The following is a 19,290-nucleotide window of genomic DNA, read 5'->3' on the forward strand; positions in this document are numbered from 1 at the left end:
TTTGCCAACAACTCCTATGTTGGTTGGAATAATACCTGTGGTTATAAAAAGCACTCAGGTGGCCTGGAACAGGGTTAAGGCTCTTATGTACATTCTCATTTAATTAATCCTCACAAGGGCCATGTCAGACTATTGCTATGATCCTTATGGAACAGACACTGAAACTGAAGTTCAAAAAATGTAAAGTCTGGGCTGGGGATATAGCCTAGTGGCAAGAGTGCCTGCCTTGGTATACCCGAGGCCCTAGGTTCGATTCCCCAGCACCACATATACAGAAAACGGCCAGAAGCGGCGCTGTGGCTCAAGTGGCAGAGTGCTAGCCTTGAGCGGGAAGAAGCCAGGGACAGTGCTCAGGCCCTGAGTCCAAGGCCCAGGACTGGCCAAAAAAAAAAAAAAAAAAATGTAAAGTCTGGCCTAATGGAACAGGAAGGGGTGGAGCAAGGACTTAAACTCAGGCCTTCTAACTCTGAGCCCATACTGTTATGTTACCCTAATCGGCCTGTGGCTAGAACAACAAACCTACTCTTCCTCTCAAGGCATCCTCTCTTCCTGCAGCAAGCTGGCTTCTTGGGGACACAGTGGAGCTCACCTTATCTTTTCCCCCAGAGACACAAAGGTCTGAGTTCAGAGCAGCGACCACAGAGACAGCATCCATGTGAGCAGGGATATACTCTTGAGAAGTTCTACTTTGTATTCTTTCTTCTATAATCCCATCAGACCTGCTGCAGAGAGGACAGAAAATGAGAGTCCTGAGGTCTGAGAGTGGACATGGCAACGAGGGACAGAAGAAAGTGGTGTTGGTGGCTGTTCAGGGCAGGCTGGAGGGCGTGGTTGGGGGGAAGAGAGAAAAAAGAGTAGGGAAAAGGGATAGGACAACTTGGCCATATTATTCATTCTGTAAATGGTCAGAGTGAGTAACTGGAATCTGATGAACGAGAATCCTGGATTGGGTGAAGTGGCTCACACCTGCAGTTCCAGCTACTTGGAAGGATCACAGTTCAAAGCCAGCTGAGACAAAAAGTCCTTGAGACTCCTTCTTAACCAATAAATCCCAGTATGTACCCTTGCCATACTAGCTATGTGGGAAGTGTAAATAGGAAAATCACAGTACAGAATGGTCCAGGCAAAAGCAAAAGACCCTATTCAAAATAAAAATGGCTAGCAGGGTGGCAAAAGTGTGACAGTGCCTACCTGGGAAGAACAAGCCCTGAATCCAAACCCTTGCACTATTAAAAAAAAAGAAATTAAAATGAAAAAAAAGAGGGGGGACTCCCCAAGAGTCTTTGCTCATACTAGAAACAAATCCCAAAGCTGCAGGGCTCCTCCATGTGCTGGGTGGACACTGGCTAAGAAGCAGACTAGTTCCTGTGCACAGGGAGCAGAACGAGCTGCTGGGGAGGGTAAGGCCACCGCACTGGCTCTGGGCCTTCTCTTCCTTTTGTTTTGTTTGCTTGTTGAGACGGGATCCCCCTATGTAGTCTAGGCTATGTTATACAGAGTAGGAGAAGGTGAAAGGGGCTTGATCAAAGTCAGGAACCCAGGGTAGCATTGCTGTACCTGTACTTGTAAGTGCTGTATTTGAGTTTGCTCTGCAGTTTCCCCATCACGGCACAGAGTCTACACTGAACCTTCTGAGGGGCTTGTTTCAGTTGGCATCTGAGTAGTAGCATTCCTTGTAGTTGCTAGGATTTGTGTTCCCTGTGTGGTAAAGAGAAGAAGGCATAGTGTGAATTTTATTAGGCACAGTAATGGTAGTAAAGTTAGGTTACATCTTTTTAAAAAATTATTTCTGGGACCAGGTACTGGTGGCTCACACCTATAATCTTAGCTACTTAGGAGGCTGAGATCTGAGGATCTTGGTTCAAAGCTAGCCTGGGTAGAAAAGTCCCCATGAGACTCATCTCAATTAACCACTCAAAAACTGGAAGTGGGCTGGGAGTATGGCCTAGTGGCAAGAGTGCTTGCCTCTTATACATGAGGCCCTGGGCTTGATTCCTCAGCACCACATATACAGAAAATGGCCAGAGGTGGTGCTGTGGCTCAAGTGGCAGAGTGCTAGCCTTGAGCAAAAAAGAAGCCAGGGACAGTGCTCAGGCCCTGAGTTCACGGCCTAGGACTGGCCAAAAAAACTGGAAGTGGCGCTGTGGCTCAAAATGGCTGAGCACTAGCCTTGAAGGAAAGAGCTCAGGGACAGCTCCCAGGCCCTGAGTTTAAGCAACATGACCATATAATATGTGTGTGTGTGTGTGTGTGTGTGTGTATACATACACGTGCTCACACACAGACACACATACATATACTGTCAATCTATCCCCTTGTGCTTGCTAGGCAAGCACTCTTCCAATTGAGCCACAGCTCTAGTCCTTTCTTACTTTAGTTATTTTTCAGATAGGGTCTTGTGCTTTTTGTCCAATGCCAGACCTTGGACAGGCCATGGATAACAGTCCAAATCCCCAGGCATATTGCAAGATCCTACCTGAAAAAACAACTGAAGCAAAAAAGAGGCTGGGGACATTTCTTAAGTGGTACCTAAAAACTGAGTCCCTGGGTTCAATGCCCAGAACAGAAAGAAGAAAGGAAAGAGAGAAAAAGAGAGAAAGGGAGAGAAGGGAGAGAGGGAAGAAGGAAACAGAACATAAACCACATTGCTTCTGAAAGAGAAAAGCCTTGGTCATTCCAAAAAGTGATGACTTCCCTGTTCCTAGGCTCTTCTGAGACAAGTTCATGTGTTACATCTCTGAATCAGCACAAGATTATGAGGTTCCTCTGCAGTGAGCATTAGATGCTACCTGTATTGCAGTAAACAAGACCCTACAGGTAATGATCTAGGCCAGTAGATCTCCAAATGTGATCTGAGGACCACTGGGCGGGGGAGGGTTTCTGAGTCTTTTAAGGAGTCTGTGAGGTTTCTTTTTGTGTGTGTGTGCTAGTCCTGGGGCTTGAACTCAGGGCTTGGGCACTGTCTCTGAGTTTTGTTGCTCAAGGCTAGTGCTCTACCACTTGAGCCATAACTCTACTTCCGGTCTTTTTTTTTGGGGGGGGGTGCTTAATTAGAGATAAGTGTTTCACAGACTCTTTCTTCTGCCTGGGCTGACTTTGAACCACAATCCAGGATCTCAGCCTCCTGAGGAGCTAGGATTATACGTGTGAGCCATGAGCATCTAGATCTGACTTTATTTATTTATTTATTTATTTATTTATTTATTTATTTATTTATTTTGCCAGTCTTGGGCTTGGACTCAGGGCCTGAGCACTGTCCCTGGCTTCTTTTTGCTCAAGGCTAGCACTCTGCCACTTGAGCCACAGTGCTACTTCTGGCTGTTTTCTATATATGTGGTGCTGGGGAATCGAACCCAGGGCTTCATGTATATGAGGCAAGCACTCTTGCCACTAGGCCATATTCCTAGCCCAATCTGACTTTATTTTTACATTTCAACACAAGCAACATATTACAACTGATTGGCTGTAGAAGCAGATAAGAAAAAAAACACATTGTGTTCTGTTTCAGCCAAACATGAAAGGGATTTGCAAAAACATAATAACATTCTTAGTAATTGATCTAGCAATTAAATCATGTTAATAACAGGGTGATAGATATCTAAATACAAATTACTTTCCCAATTTACTTACATTGGCTCCATCAACAAACAAGGCTAGAGCTAAGAGGAAGAATGAATTATGATTCTGAGATATCCCCTCCATTCACTATGTAACAAGTTGCTGGTCCACCAATAATGGTGGTACACCAAGAAGAGACATTTTCTGGTACTGAAGGAATCTGTCTAGGGGGAACATCTCCAGGTCCTGTGTTATCCACAAGCAGCTGTTCCTTAAAACAAGGGCTGAGGGGACAGTGGAATGCCTGGCCTCTGCTCCTTCTGGGGGTCTGTTTGGGAGAGATGAATGTCTCTGAGTTTTGACCAGCCTGGCTCCAGAGAGAACTGTCTATCAGGAGAGGACAGGGAAAACTCACCAAGCCAACAGTCTCACTCATACCACTACCATTGAAAAATGGAGTTTCTCAGAAGCGTAGCTCACACACACACACACACACACACACACACACACACTATATACACACGTACTTGCTAGGACTGATACCCTTGACAGGAGCAGGAGACCTGTACAAAGGTACAACACAGTGGCAAGGACCCAGGCTGTGGCACAGACAGTCCCGAGCTCTGGGCCCAGCACTGTCTCATCCTTGAGTGGCTCCAGTCCCCACTCTGGGCCTCAGCCTTCCTGTCTAACATAACAAGACACTAACATGATTTTTTGTTTTTTTTTTGGCCAGTCATGGGCCTTGGACTCAGGGCCTGAGCACTGTCCCTGGCTTCTTCCCGCTCAAGGCTAGCACTCTGCCACTTGAGCCACAGCGCCGCTTCTGGCCGTTTTCTGTATATGTGGTGCTGGGGAATCGAACCTAGGGCCTCGTGTATCCGAGGCAGGCACTCTTGCCACTAGGCTATATCCCCAGCCCACTAACATGATTTTTTATAGACTATGTCATTAGTTATCTTTGTGCCTCAAGTAGTTCACAGAAGTAGAGAATCTAAAGTGCCTTCTAGTCCAGATGTTCTAGGAGTCTTTGTCAGAGGCCACAAGATGTGCTCAGACACTCAGGCAATAACAAATGCTGGAGGGGGTGCGGGGAAAGAGGAACCCTTCCCCATTGTTGGTGGGAGTGCAAATTAGTACAACCACTTTGGAGAACAGTATGGAGGTTTCTCAAAAAGCTCAATATAGACCTACCCTATGACCCAGCCATACCACTCCTAGGCATCTATCCTAAACAGCAAAACCCAAGATATCAAAAAGACATTTGTACTTCCATGTTTATCGTGGCACAATTCACAATAGCCAAAATATGGAAACAACCCAGATGCCCCTCCACAGACGAATGGATCCAAAAAATATGGTACTTATACACAATGGAATACTACATAGCAATTAGGAATGGTGAAATACTGTTATTCGCAGGGAAATGGTCAGAACTCGAACAAATAATGTTGAGCGAGACAAGCCTAGAACACAGAAAACAAAGGGGCATGATCTCCCTGATATATAACTGTTAAGAAAGGGAGACGGAGGGCTGGGGATATAGCCTAGTGGCAAGAGTGCCTGCCTCGGATACACGAGGCCCTAGGTTCGATTCCCCAGCACCACATATACAGAAAACGGCCAGAAGCGGCGCTGTGGCTCAAGTGGCAGAGTGCTAGCCTTGAGCGGGAAGAAGCCAGGGACAGTGCTCAGGCCCTGAGTCCAAGGCCCAGGACTGGCCAAAAAAAAAAAAAAAGAAAGAGAGACGGAGAGACAGTAGAGACCAAGTCTGTGAAACCAAAAACTGCTTGTCAAATGGTATTCCCCACAGCATTGGGGCAGCGACCCAACAGTATGTAACTAAAACCAAACAATTACTCAACATATAAAGGTCAAAAATTGACCTCTCAGGGGAATACAATAGCTCAAAAGCTATGTATGTACGTTCATATAAGACTACTCTCAACATATTGTCTAATATCGACATTACATTTAAAGCCCTAGGCGAACTTTCTTGGGCGTGGCCATGTAGCTACTGTATATGTTCTTGGTACATTGTGTATTGTATATATGTCTACCTGACCTAGAGAAGGGATAGAAAAACAGGGCGTAAGATATCACAAGAAATGTACACACTGCCCTACTATGTAACTGTACCCTTTTTGCACAACACCTTGTAAAAAAATTTGTGTTCAATTAATAAATTAAATTTTAAAAAAAGATGTGCTCAGACTGCAAGACAACTTCCGGAAAGCTGGTGGGTACTGTTTGTAGCTAGATAGAGGGTTTCTGCCAGCTTAATCCATCAAAACTGTCATAGAACAGACTCCAGACAGACGCTGTCCATAGATCTAGGTCACTGGCAACTGCAGCTCTAAAAGTAGATTGGCTGGCTTACAACTGATTACAGTCTTAGCTGCTATCTTCAGAAAGCCATATTGCCCAGGTGAAGGGTATTCGTGAGACAGTCTGAAGAAAAGGAAACTTTAGAACTACTTACCCCCAAATCAATACGATCTTCTTAGTGAGCTGCCATGTTCAGTCTGTAATGTTTATCCTTTGGAAAATAGTTCAGGCAGCCACTTCCTAATCTCTGTAATTAGTGAAAAGATGTTCACGTTAATCTCTTCCATGGCTAAGCATGCATGTGCACTGAAGAGATTTTCAAGAGAAATCTGTTTTTATACATTCATTCTATGTTTAACTGAAAAGATGGTTGTCCCACTCAAAGACAGAAATAGGTTACCATATTCCAAGATTATAATTTTCATATTTCTACAAGTAAAAAATGTACCATAGTGTTCACTATACATCTTTCTTTTGTGATACTAGGGTTTGAATTTAGGGTCTTATGTAGACCATCTACCATGTGAGTCATTCTCCCAGCCTGTTTTGCTTTCATTATTTTCTAATAGAGTCTTGCTTTTAGCCTAGATTAGGCCAGCTTACACAGAAATCCTATTTTTGCTTTCCATGCAACTGAGATGACAAAAATTTACCAAATTGCCTAGCTTTTTATTAGTTGAGATGAGAGATCTCAAACTATCTTCCCAGGCTGACTTTGAACCACAATTCTCCCAATCTCAGGATTCCAAGTAGCTAGGATTACCGCTGTGAGACAGCATGCTTGGCTGTTTGTTTTGTTTTGTTTTGTTTTTTGCCAGTCCTGGGGCTTGAACTCAGGGCCTGAGCACTGTCCTTGACTTCCTTTTGCTCAAGGCTAGCACTCTGCCAACATGAGCCACAGCACCGCTTCTGGCCTTTTATATATACGTGGTCCTGAGGAATTGAACCCAGGGCTTCATGTATATGAGATGAGCACTTTATCACTAGGCTATATTCCCAGCCCCCTCTCTTGTTTTAAATAAGTATGGATCATAGAACTTGAAGTGGGAAACCGTTTCCAAATTATCACTCACAGACTCATTTAAAGATGTGAACTCACAAATATTATTTGTTCAAAATTATAACTAGGTAGATCTCCTGACTTCTAGCACAGAGATGGAGACCATTATAAACATCTAAGCTTTTTTTTTTGCCAGTCCTGGGGCTTGAGACTCAGGGCCTGAGCACTGTCCCTGGCTTCTTTTACTCAAGGCTAGCATTCTACCACTTGAGCCACAGCACCACTTCTGGCTTTTTCTGTTTATGTGGTACTGAGGAATCGAACCCAGGCCTTCATGCATGGTAGGCAAGCACTCTACCACTGAGACACATTCCTAGTCCCTATAAACATCTAAACAGAACAAATATTGCATTTTTAACAAGTCTAAGGGTTTAATAAATTCTAATAATTGATAGAAAGTGCAGTCTATTTTGAGAATCAAGAGTACAACTAGAATAACATTTGAAAAAAATAACCAACCTTTGAGGTTGGAGGCATGGCTCAGTTGGTAGAGCACTAGTCAATGAATTGAAAGTATAAGGTACTGAGTTCAAGTCCCAGCCACAGGCAGAGAGAGACAGAGACAGAGACAGAGACACAGAGAGAGACAAAGAGAGAGGAGAGAGATTTGCTAAGGTGCACCACTATCTGAATTTGGGCTAGGTCTGAATTACAGGTTTCCTGTGGCCTTGGGCAAGTTTCTGAGCCTTTTTAAATTTCAGCTTCCTAAGTATAAAATGTGATAATAACTTTATTGCTGGCTTCTGTGAATGTTAAAAAATAGTACTTAAGGGGCGGGCTCAGTGGCTCAAGCCTATAATCCTAGCTATGTGGGAGACAGATCTGAAGAGTCATTGTTCGAGGAAAGATAGGGCAAAATTTGACAATACTGCATTTCAACCAATGGCTGGGAATGAGGAAGGAAGGAAGGAAGGAAGGAAGGAAGGAAAGAAGGAAGGAAGGAAGGAAGGATGGAAGGGAGGGAGGGAGGGAGGGAGGGAGGGAGGGAGGGAAACAGGGAGGGAGGGAGGGAAAGATGGCTTTAAAATAGCAAGCCTCCTACCTTAGCCTTCTGAGTGCTGGGATTATAGGCATGTACCACCACACTCAACTACAGTGGTCTTGGTTGGTTTTTTTTTTTTTTGGGGGGGGGGAGCTGTCCTGGATCTTGAACTCCGGCCTGAGTGCTGTAATCTGAGGTTATTTTTTTTTCTCAAAGCTGGAGCTCTACCACTTGAGCCACAGCTCCACTCCAGGTTTTTTTTTCTGGCTAATTGGAGATGAGTCTTACAGACTTTTTCTGCCAAAGCTGACTCTGGACCATGATCCTCAGATCTCAGGCTAGGATTACAGGTGTCCCACTTTACAATGGCCCTTTGAGACTACCCAACAACATTCCTCAGGGCCCAATCACCCTACTGCATCTCACACTTCAACCCAGAAAGGCTGGACGGACTTGAGAAAAGCCTTTCATGATGTCCCTGTTTGTTCCAGATGAACCCCAGGACCTATTTCTGTCAAAATCTGCTTTCCAAAGGTCCTGACAATAACACTACAGGTTGCCAGGTGTTACTCTACACATAAGCTCGGGGAATTCTTTGATCCTTCTACTGCGATATTCCTTGACACATATCTAGCCTTTATGTTCCATGACAAAACTGGAACCCATAGGGTTGGGACTTGTCTTGAGGGTTGTGACAAGGGCAGGGCTGGGCGGACCAGAACGTTATTTCCCTGGTCCTTTTGGCTCTCGTGCTAGTTTCCCATCCTCCTCTCGTCCCAAGTCATTCTCTGCACCCCTCTAACCCACCGTCTCGGAGATCAAGACATCCAAGCCAATGTTGTAATAGGAAGAAAAGCGAGGGCCGCGGCACGCGGGAGGCCGTCCGGGTCCACGGGTGGCTAAATGAGACCCCAGCCCAGAGGGTCGAAGCCAGCGAGGTCTCAGGACTCCGAGGTTTTCCCCCTTGTGGCTCTTCGGATGTCAAATGCTCCCCTCCCGGTCCACGATCCGCACTGCTGCAGCTTATCCCGCCGTGTGTAAGAACCGGGAGCCCGCTTCCCGCCACCCCGCGCCCCCACGCGAAGCCAGAAGCCTCCAGCCCAGTGCGGACGCTCCGAAGCCCTCCACCCAGCTGCGATTAGGTGAACCCCCCGCCCCCAGCTCCCCGCCGCTCCCCTTTCTGCCACCTCGGGCTCCGTACCCACCGGTGGGCTGTGGCAAGGCTGATGCTGACAGGCCCGCAGGGACGCAAAGCGGGCATCCGTAGCCTCCACGGCCGGCCCAACCTCCGCCCCTAGCAACGAAGCGCGCGTTGCTAGGGCGGGAGTCGCCGCAAAAAAAAGCTCCGGGCGCGCCTCCCAAGGACTCAGAACTTAGGTTCCGCGCCGCTCGCCGGAAGTCTTTCGGGGACCCAGAACCGAGAGCACCTGGCGCGCCTGTCTTAGGGTAAAAGCGGACGTGCCCAAGTCCACGCCCCCTCCCGGCGAATTTACATAACCCGAGCCAAGCTGCACCTCTGTAAGAGCCGCTGGAAAAGCATTTAACAAATGCGGTCCTTTAATTCTTTACTTACCCGGAAGAAGGTGTTGCCTTCTTTCTTTGAACTTCTCCCGGGTGTTTCCTCTTGCACACTTTCTCAGCACCCTACTCTCCCATTCCTTTTCAACAAATTGTAACAGCCTGGCATCGTAGCAAGAAATCGTTCCTATCTTTTCCGAGATCCAAGTGGGAAGACGGAGAAACTAACAGCAGCTATGAGATGGAAGTTCGGGCAGCTTCGGTTGCGTAACTTCCAGGCTAGACTCGACTCATCTCCATGCCAGGTGCACACAGTATGGGGCTTGAAGAATGTCTGATAATGTAACCGGGCTTATGGGGGGGGGGGGGGGCGAAGGAATGGAATAGCTGGGAGCAGATGGCTAACACCTGTAATCCTAGCTACTCAGGAGGCTGAGATCGGAGGATCTCAGTTTGAAACCAGCCCAGGCAGAAAAAGTCCATGAAATTCTTATCATCAATTAACCAAAAAAAAAAAAAAAAAAGCTGGAAGTGGTGCTGTAGCTCAAGTGGTAAGAGTACCAGCCTTGAGCAAAAACGCTAAGGGACAGTGACCAGGACCTGAGTTTAAGCCCCAATACTGGCACAAAAAGGAAATTGAATAAGTGAGTGAATGGATAGGCTCCTAACCAACATTTCTTTTGCACCCTCACCCTCCCCACCCCACCCCCATCAATGGGCAGATCTTCCAATGGAAGGGATTTGTAGAATCTCTGAAAGTTGGGTGAGCATGGGCAATGGATGTGACCAGCTAAGTTTGTCCTCACAGAAGATCAATTCTGGCCACTGGCTCTATCTTCCAACCCAGGGAGAGAATCTCCTTTGAAGTAACCCTGGTTTGAGGCTTTCAAGGCCCTGATGCTCCCTCCTTGGTGATGCACTCATTACTTTCTAAGTTAATGGACTTATTGGGAGACTGTTCCCCTGCCTCCCCCTCCCCACGAAAGGAGCTATGCTGCACCCCCATACCACTTAAAACACTGACCTTATTTCAGATTGAAGCTCTTCCTACAAGTTTGATCCCTCTTATTGCTTTGTGCTAGGATTTATTGCTTTGTGCTAAGGCAACTGGGCTAGGCTCAGGAGCCAGCTACAAGTTGAGTTACTAGAGTCCCACCCTCAATATGCTGCTGTCTGGGGGTGTAGCCATTTGGGGAGATACTTAAGGTTTACAACGTCTGATATTTATTCCCAATCTGATTGTGTAGTGTAGCTAGACTTCTGTCTCTGAGCCACACCTGTATATCCACCTTCACCCTGCCACACTGCCTAAAAGACTTGTCATCCTTCACATGACTCACTCCAGAAACATCATTTCCCCCTCCCCCCAAAAACCTGTTCTTCCTCTTGTTCCTTCTCTAGATGTTGGATGCTATCTTCTATCAATCACCCACACTAAGAGCCTAGGAGTTATTTTTTTTTTTTTTTTTTTTTTTTTTTTTTTTTTGGCCAGTCCTGGGCCTTGGACTCAGGGCCTGAGCACTGTCCCTGGCTTCTTCCCGCTCAAGGCTAGCACTCTGCCACTTGAGCCCCAGCGCCGCTTCTGGCTGTTTTCTGTATATGTGGTGCTGGGGAATCGAACCTAGGGCCTCGTGTATCCGAGGCAGGCACTCTTGCCCACTAGGCTATATCCACAGCCCCCCTAGGAGTTATTTTTAACGCCTCTCTTTTACAAACAAAAGTCTACCCATCTGGGTTTCAAGTCAACGTCATCTAGGAACGGTAAGAAAAAAATGACCACCAATCTTTGCAGTGTCTTCCATTAGGCCTGGCCTTGTGAACTTGGTTTTGCCCAACAGTCTGTTTGAGAGGCATGGCCCATCAGCTAGCACCAAGTGAGACTGATTCATATTATCCAGCCCCAGTTGAACCATCAAATGATGCAACTGAGAATAACCATTGGCAGAACAATGCAGCTAAACCCCAGAATGAGTTATTAGCAAATACAGAGTTTTCATTTTATGTCACTAAACTATGGGGTAGTTTGTTATGTTCAATAGATAACTGATGGCCAAGGTCAATCCAAATACCTTTCAGGTCTATAAGACTTGTTCTATATCTCTTTAGCTTCATTTTCTCATCTTTCTTTCTTTCTTTTTTTTTTTTTTTTTTTTTTTTTTTTGGCCAGTCCTGGGCCTTGGACTCAGGGCCTGAGCACTGTCCCTGGCTTCCTTTTTGCTCAAGGCTAGCACTTTGCCACTTGAGCCACAGCACCACTTCTGGCCGTTTTCTGTATATGTGGTGCTGGGGAATCGAACCCAGGGCCTCATGTATACGAGGCAAGCTCTCTTGCCACTAGGCCATATCCCCAGCCCTCTCATCTTTCTTTTTTCCCCCTGGTACCAAGGCTTGAGCCCAGGGCCTTCATGCTGCCCCTTAGCTTTTTTGCTCAAGGTTGGCACTCTACTACTTGAGCCATGCCTCCACTTCTGGCATAGAAATGAATTAACTGGAGATAAGAGTTTCATGAATTTTCCTGACTAAGCTGGCTTCAACCTTCAGATCTCAGCCTCCTGACCAGCAATCTTTAGCCTCATCTTCTGCCTCTGCCACCCATACTATAAACTACTTATAGCTTCTGGATTCATGGTGCTCACTTCCACCTTTGAATCCTTACACACAGTGTTCTGTATGTCTAGAGCTTCTATCTCCTCACCCATCTTTGCCTCTTTAACCTTCAGCTTAGAGCCCATCCCCTTTTTTTCTCCCAAATCTTTCTTGGATTGAATTGGCTATACCATATTTGCATTTTCATAGTCCAAATACTTGCCCAACACAGTGTGAATCTTAATGTCCTATCTCTCTCACTCAGCTAGCTCCACAAAGGCAGTAACCGAGTCTTATATACACTCGTGTGGATGGTGTTTGAGGGATCAATACAGCCCTGCAGTAGAACATTCTGCCACAGTGGAAATGTTTTATTTCTGCATGTCCAGTGTGTTAGCTCTAGCCCATGGAGTATTGGAGCATGTGAAATGTGGTTAGTGCAAGTAAATAACTCAATTTAAATTTGTACTAGTGTTAATTAACACAACCTTCAATTCAAATAGCCACATGAGGCTCTTGGCTATGGGATAAGTTAGTACAAGGATAGCCTATAGTAGATAATTATCGAGGGTCTTTTTTTTTTTTTTTTTTTTTGCCAGTCCTGGGCCTTAAACTCAGGGCCTGAGCACTGTCCCTGGCTTCTTTTTTGCTCAAGGCTAGCACTCTGTCACTTGAGCCACAGCGCCACTTCTGGCCATTTTTTATATATGTGGTGCTGAGCAATCGAACCCAGGGCTTCATGTGTATGAGGCAAGCACTCTTGCTACTAGGCAATATTCCCAGCCCCTGAGGGTCTTTTTTTTGTGTATTACTGGGGATCAAACCTAGAGTACATGCAAGGCAAGCACTCTCCCCCTGAGCTATTTTATCCCAGCCCCTCATTGAATAATGAAAAAAGAAGAGAGTGTGGAAAGACAATTAGCACAGAATGGTATGCATGTAAATGAGATAACATTGTGTATACTCCTCCATTCCCCTTACCTCTCATCCCCTCAGCCCCACACAACCAATGCCTCCTTACATGAATACAATCCTAGTTCTTGGCTTTTATTGCTTGTGTTGGCTGTACCTTCAGACTTGCCTAGTTTGATAATGTCTCTCTTATAAATTTAGTGAATTGTTTCCAAAGAGACAGGTTCTGGGCTTCATCCTAGGTTCAATTCCTCAGTACCACATAAACACATAAAGGCAGAAGTGGTGCTGTGGCTCAAGACATAGAGTGCTAACTTTGAGCAAAAAGAAGCCAGGGATAGTGCTCAGGCCCTGAGTTCAAACCCCAAGACTGGCAAAAAAAGGAATAAATATTTCTACTTGTATCATACAGTGGGGGCAAATAAATGCTTTGTCATATTGGATTTTTAAAATATACTTGTTCCAAATTTTCATACCACATGTGAGATTCATTGTTGAAGGGCAGCACAAGTCATAGTAGAAGAAGAAATCTTGTAGGCCAGGTACTGTGGCTCCTGCCAGTAATCATAGATATGTAGGAGGCTGAGATCTGGAAGACCAAAGTTTGAGGGCAGCCCAGACAGAGTTTGTAACATCTCAATAAGTAGCTAAGTGTGGGGGGACACTTGCCTGTCATTCTAGTTATTTGGGCGATTGGGAGGATGGTAGTTCTAGGCCAACATGAACAAAAAAAGTTCATGAGATTCCATCTCCAGGGAAAAAGTTGGATGTGGTGGTGTTTACCTATCATTCCAACTATGGCGGAAATCATGAAATAGGAGGATAATGGCTCAGGTGTGAGACCAGGCAAAAACTGAGGCCAATCTCAGAAAAGAATCAGTGCAAAGAAAGGCTGGAGATGCAGGCTCAGTGGTAGAATGCCTGCCTCACAAATATGGAAGGAAGGAGAAAGAAAATAATTTTGCACTGGATGAGGCAACACCACTGCATCCCAGCTACTTAGGAAACTCAGACAATAGGATCACAAATTTGAATCCTGCCTAGGCTGCACAGAAAGACACTGTTTCTACATAAAATATCTTCAAAAGTGGCCAGGATGTAGCTCAGTGGTAGAGTACTTGCCAGCATGCTGAGGCCCTAAGATCAATCCCCAGCACTGAAGAAAAATAAGAAAAGAAAGAGTAGGAGGGGGGATGAGGCAGGAGAAAGGAGGAAGGGAGGGAGGGAGATAGATGTTTGAAATAAAAGGTTCACTGAACAGTTACAGATGCCACAATTACCAGTAGCTGAAATAGGTAACAGTTGCATTTTTTCCCCCAATGAGCATGGTGAAATGAACTATTTTCAATAAAAAAGACAAAAACAGCAAGTCTCTAAAAATGCATATACCCCATGCCATAAAATGCATGGATGAGAAGGGACAAAATGACTGCAGAAATTTAAAAAGTTGCATTTTACGAGTTAAATTTTACAATATTGACTATGATCTTATTTGGGGGGCAAGCATACAAACTCTGCAGAGCCCTGCATTTTCATGTCTAAATTGAGTTTTTCTCATGTGCAGCATGGCATTCCTCCAGTTTTTTTTTTGTTGTTGTTGTTTTTTTTTGGCCAGTCCTGGGGCTTGGACTCAGGGCCTGAGCACTGTCCCTGGCTTCTTTTTTTTTTACTCAAGGCTAGGACTCTACCACTTGAGCCACAGCGCCACTTCTGGCCATTTTCTGTATATGTGGTGCTGGGGAATTGAACCCAGGGCCTCATGTAGACGAGGCAAGCACTCTTGCCACTAGGCCATATCCCCAGCCCTTCCTCCAGTTTTTTTATGAACCTCAAGATTATTAGATTTCATTGTTCAAAATGCATCATTTTTTAATACTGAAAATTTAGAGGAAGAAGAAGGCATAAGTTTTTTTTTGCACAGTGAACTGTCTATAAAGGATGTGGAGCATATTCAGAAATGCAAAAATCTTTTGTATTTGGCATATAGTATATTAACTGATCAACATGCCCCATTTAGCCTCCCCTTCATCCTCTGTTGTGAGTAAAATTAGGACATCTCAGAAATTTTCTCAGCTGGGTAAAAGTGGCTCACACCCGTAATCCTAGATACTCAAAAAACTGAGATCTGAGAATAGTGGTTTGAAGCCAGTCCAGGCAGGAAAGTTCACAAGACTCGTCTTCATTTAATCATCCAAAAACTAGAAGTGATTGAATAAAAAGTTAAGAGACAATGCCAGGCTCTAAGTTCAAGCCCCACTACTGACACTAGAAAAGGAGAGACAGAGACAGACAGACAGAGAGACAGAGACAGAAAGAGGAAATTTTTCTTATCATACACTTGAATCTTTTTTATAGCCCTTATCACCACTATGTTATATTACGTATCTATCTCTTTCATTTGTCCCTGGTAGTAACTTTGTTCTACTTTACCATTGGATCTCCAATGTCTCAAGGCCAGAAACACAGGTGGGTGCCTAGTAAACCTGCTGAATGACTAGAACATAACAAAGAGGTCTATTCTTCTCTGTCCCCAGCGCAGGGTGTCCTGCTTAGGCCAGCCTTGAAGTTCGTCTACAGCCCTCCACACCCTCCAAGGCTCCAGAAGTCTGGCAGAACTCAAAGAAGCTTTCAAGCTTTTCTGACCATGACTCCCAATGAGCAACATATTCAGGGGCCAGGTGTCGGGGGCTCATGCCTGTAATCCTATAGTTACTCAGTGTTGTATGTAGATCCAGTCTGGAGAACAGGGAAGCCACCAAATTTGAATCTTTATTGGTGCACTAGTAGGCTCTTGTCACAAAGCCTTACCACCATGAGTACAATGAACACACGGCTTATATGCCCCAAACCACACAAGGTGCATGGAATTAATCTTAACAAAGTAGAAAGCAAATCAGATGTAAACACAATCAAAGTAAATAAAACACCAGTGGACACTCAAAAATCTAACAAAGATGTTAAATATACACCAAAACAAATCAAATATGGATACAATCAAGGAAAATCAAGAACCAATCATCTAAAGAGAGTAAGACTTTTCTGGAACCCACCAACTCAAAACACATCTGCAAATCAAAGAATGCCCTCCATCATCAAGGCCCACTGCCCAGACCCAGTCTCCTTACTTCATCAGGAGGCTGAGATCTGAGGATTGTGGTTCAAAGCCAGCCCTGGCAGGAAAGTCTATGAGACTCTCATCTCCACTAAACTACCCTCCCTCCCCCACAAAATTTAAAAGCCAAAAGTGGAGCTGTGGCTCAAATGGTAGAATACTAGCTGTGAACCTAAAAGCTCAGGAACAGTGCCCAGAGTTCAAGCCTCACAACATGAAAAGAAGGAAGGAAGGGGGTCTGGGGATATGGCCTAGTAGCAAGAGTGCTTGCCTCGTATACATGAGGCTCTGGGTTCAATTCCCCAGCACCACATATACCAAAAATGGCCAGAAGCGGTGCTGTGGCTCAAGTGGCAGAGTGCTAGCCTTGAGCAAAAAGAAGTCAGGGACAATGCTCAGGCCCTGAGTCCAAGCCCCAGGACTGGCCAAAAAATAAAAATAAAGAAAGAAAGAAGGAAGGAAGGAGGGAGGGAGGAAGGAAAAGAAAGACATTCTGTTCATTCAGTCCTTAGTGCCTATTATATCGGCATGCATACAAGACGTACACACTCAGACATATATTCAAAAGACCAAATTAGAATACATTTAGTTAGGTAGTCTAGTTGGCTTTTAGTTTCTAGAATTAGGCAATATCTCATTCTATGAAATATATGGCTGAGCAGAAGAGGTTGGCTTTATTAATAAGGCAGAAAAGGACTTAAAAAAACCAGAAATCAGGTCATTTAAAATTCCTTTCCTTAGGCACAAAACAGAGTAGCTTTCCTGATCTGAATTTGACCTGCTAGGTAATAATCTCTCTCTCTCTCTCTTCAATCTCCTATTTTGGTTAGTAATATATCTTCTCCTCCCCCCCCCCCTTCACATTCTGAAAGATAGAATAAGACAAACAAGCTTGTGATAACTTAATTTCAATGTTGTCATGTGGAAATTAAACATGATCATCTATGACTCCATTTGGTTTGGTCTAGTCTGTTGAGTTCCAGTGCAGGAGCTTAGTCCAGAACAGTGCTGCCCATAAACATTATATATCTCTTATCCCTATCTCTATTTGTAATCATATTTCCTCTTTCCCTTCCTCCCTTCTTCCTCCTTTCCTCCTTCTTTCTCCCATCCCCTTTCCTCTTTCCTCCCTCCTCCTCTTCCTCTTCTTTCTTTCTTTTTTTTTTTTGGCCAGTCCTGGGGCTTGGACTCAGGGCCTGAGCACTGTCCCTGGCTTCTTTTTGCTCAAGGCTAGCACTCTGCCACTTGAGCCACAGCGCCACTTCTGGCCGTTTTCTAGATATGTGGTGCTGGAGAATCATCTTCCTTCCTTTCTTCTTTCTTTCTTTCTTTCTTTCTTTCTTTCTTTCTTTCTTTCTTTCTTTCTTTCTTTCTTTCTTTCTTCCTTCCTTCCTTCCTTCCTTCCTTCCTTCCTTCCTTCCTTCCTTCCTTCCTTTCTTTCTTTCTTTCTTTCTTTCTTTCTTTCTTTCTTTCTTCTTTCTTTCTTTCTTTCTTTCTTTCTTTCTTTCTTTCTTTCTTCCTTTCTTTCTTTTTCCTTTCTTTCCTCCTCCTCCTTCCTCCCCTGCCCTGACTTGATATCCTTACCTTATTAATAAGGCATTGTTACTGCTTAGGGTATTGTTTAGTTCAAAGAACTCATTTGCATCCTAGTCAGGAAGTGGCTGCTAGAAGAAATGCAGATTCATCCCTCCACCTTAGACTTAATCAATGAGAATCTTACCAAGATATCTTCCTTACACACACACACACACACACACACACACACACACACACACACACTAAAGCTTTGTAGTCACCATCTGGGGGTAATGAACGCCTGGGCCAGGTGGGCACAGGGTCCAGCGGGGCTGGCTGCACTTTTCAGGCAGAGGCCTATTGTCTGGTTCCAGTTCCACCTATCTATTGTTAGGTTTTTAAAGTAGGTAGCCGGTAAAGGAGAACACCACGCAGTATTCAGGCAGGTGGAACGTTTATTACTGAACTGCTGGCCTGTGGCCAAGATGATCCATGGCCGGAGAGAAGGGAGGGAGGGAGGGAGAGAGAGAGAGAGAGAGAGAGAGAGAGAGAGAGGGGAGGGAGGGAGGGAGGGAGAGAGAGAGAGAGACAGGGAGGGAGGGAGAGAGAGGGAGAGGGAGAGAGAGAGACGAGAGAGAGAGAGAGAGAGAGAGAGGAGAGAGAGAGAGAGAGAGAGGAGAGAGAGAGAGAGAGAGGAGAGAGAGAGAGAGAGAGAGAGAGAGAGAGAGAGAGAGAGAGAGAGAGAGGAGAGAGACCCCCACCCAGCCCTGCTTTATTTAGGGCAGGGGCACGGGGTGTGGCCAGGTGGATTAGGAGGTGACTTCCGGGAAAGGGGAGGTAACTGCTCCAGGTCTGCAGGTTACCCAGGTAACTGGGTGGAGACTTAATGAGGTGGGGGCATCTGCTTGTAGCCCTCAGGGAGAGGACCTAACATCTATGAGCCACAGAACAGTTGTAGTCACCTTCCTAAGTGAACTTCACTTCCACCTTTGCTCTTTACGTTGACTAGTCCGGTCCTGGAAGCATAGCTAGTGATCTTGCTTCAGCTTTCTGGAACAAACCCACCTGAGGGCCACTAACTGCCTCCCTTCTCTCCCTGTCCCCTTCATCTCCAAAATAACAACAGAAATTCTAACCACAGTCACTAATTACCAAGACCCACTTCTATCCTCATGCCAGGGGAGTCAGGACACTGATATGAGGTCATCACCCCACCCCCATCCTGGGATGCACTGTCATTGCCTGATACTCCAAAGAATGTTCCACAGCGTGCATTCTGAGACTTGCAACAAGTGTATTTACAGATCCTCATAGTGCAACAAAACAGGGATTATTCCCTAGTGTATGACGAACACCAAGGCTAAGCACTTCAAAGGCAAGATCACAGATAATTCTGGAAGCAGGCCTCTTCACTGTCCCTGCTTAGGGCATTAGCTGGGTACTATTATTATCCTCATTGTAGACATGAGGCAAGTGACAGACCAGCAGGACAAGTAACCTGACCAAGGTCCCATAGCCACACGTGGTGTAGCTGGAGTGGAGCCGATGACCTATATTCCCCCTCTGTTCTCTCTCTAGTCACATGGTGTCATGTTTGTATTTTGAGGGTGACTGTGTCCAGACTGGAAGATAACTCCACTCAGGTCTGAGTGGCTCCAGGGCTGTAAGCACCCTTGCCCCTTGGGGATTGAAGCCCAGGGCTTTCATCTACCACAGTGT

At 45.3% G+C, this 19,290-nt stretch overlaps 1 protein-coding gene across 8 annotated transcripts in view; it reads right to left on the reverse strand.

Moving 5' to 3' along the window:
* Wdr31 (WD repeat domain 31) overlaps window positions 1-19,290 on the reverse strand; it is a 30,787-nt gene that overhangs the window by 8,503 nt on the left and 2,994 nt on the right. For 2 of the 8 annotated variants that reach the window (XR_007210020.1, XM_048339494.1), the window contains exons 2-4: window positions 6,041-6,133; window positions 1,558-1,698; window positions 590-722 (exon numbers count right to left, since the gene is read on the reverse strand). Coding sequence is in view for 7 of the 8 variants with exons in the window: in XM_048339494.1 (XP_048195451.1) it covers window positions 590-722; window positions 1,558-1,670 (246 nt within the window). In the remaining variant the exon portion in view is untranslated. Of the gene's footprint in view, window positions 1-589; window positions 723-1,557; window positions 1,699-2,372; window positions 2,954-4,517; window positions 4,599-6,040; window positions 6,134-7,988; window positions 8,008-8,722; window positions 8,854-9,133; window positions 9,262-19,290 lie in introns of those variants that run through there. The other 6 variants (XM_048339503.1, XM_048339512.1, XM_048339522.1 and 3 more) reach the window with 6 other exon arrangements.

Source organism: Perognathus longimembris, chromosome 1, assembly GCF_023159225.1.
Source record: "Perognathus longimembris pacificus isolate PPM17 chromosome 1, ASM2315922v1, whole genome shotgun sequence".
Lineage (NCBI taxonomy): Eukaryota > Metazoa > Chordata > Mammalia > Rodentia > Heteromyidae > Perognathus > Perognathus longimembris.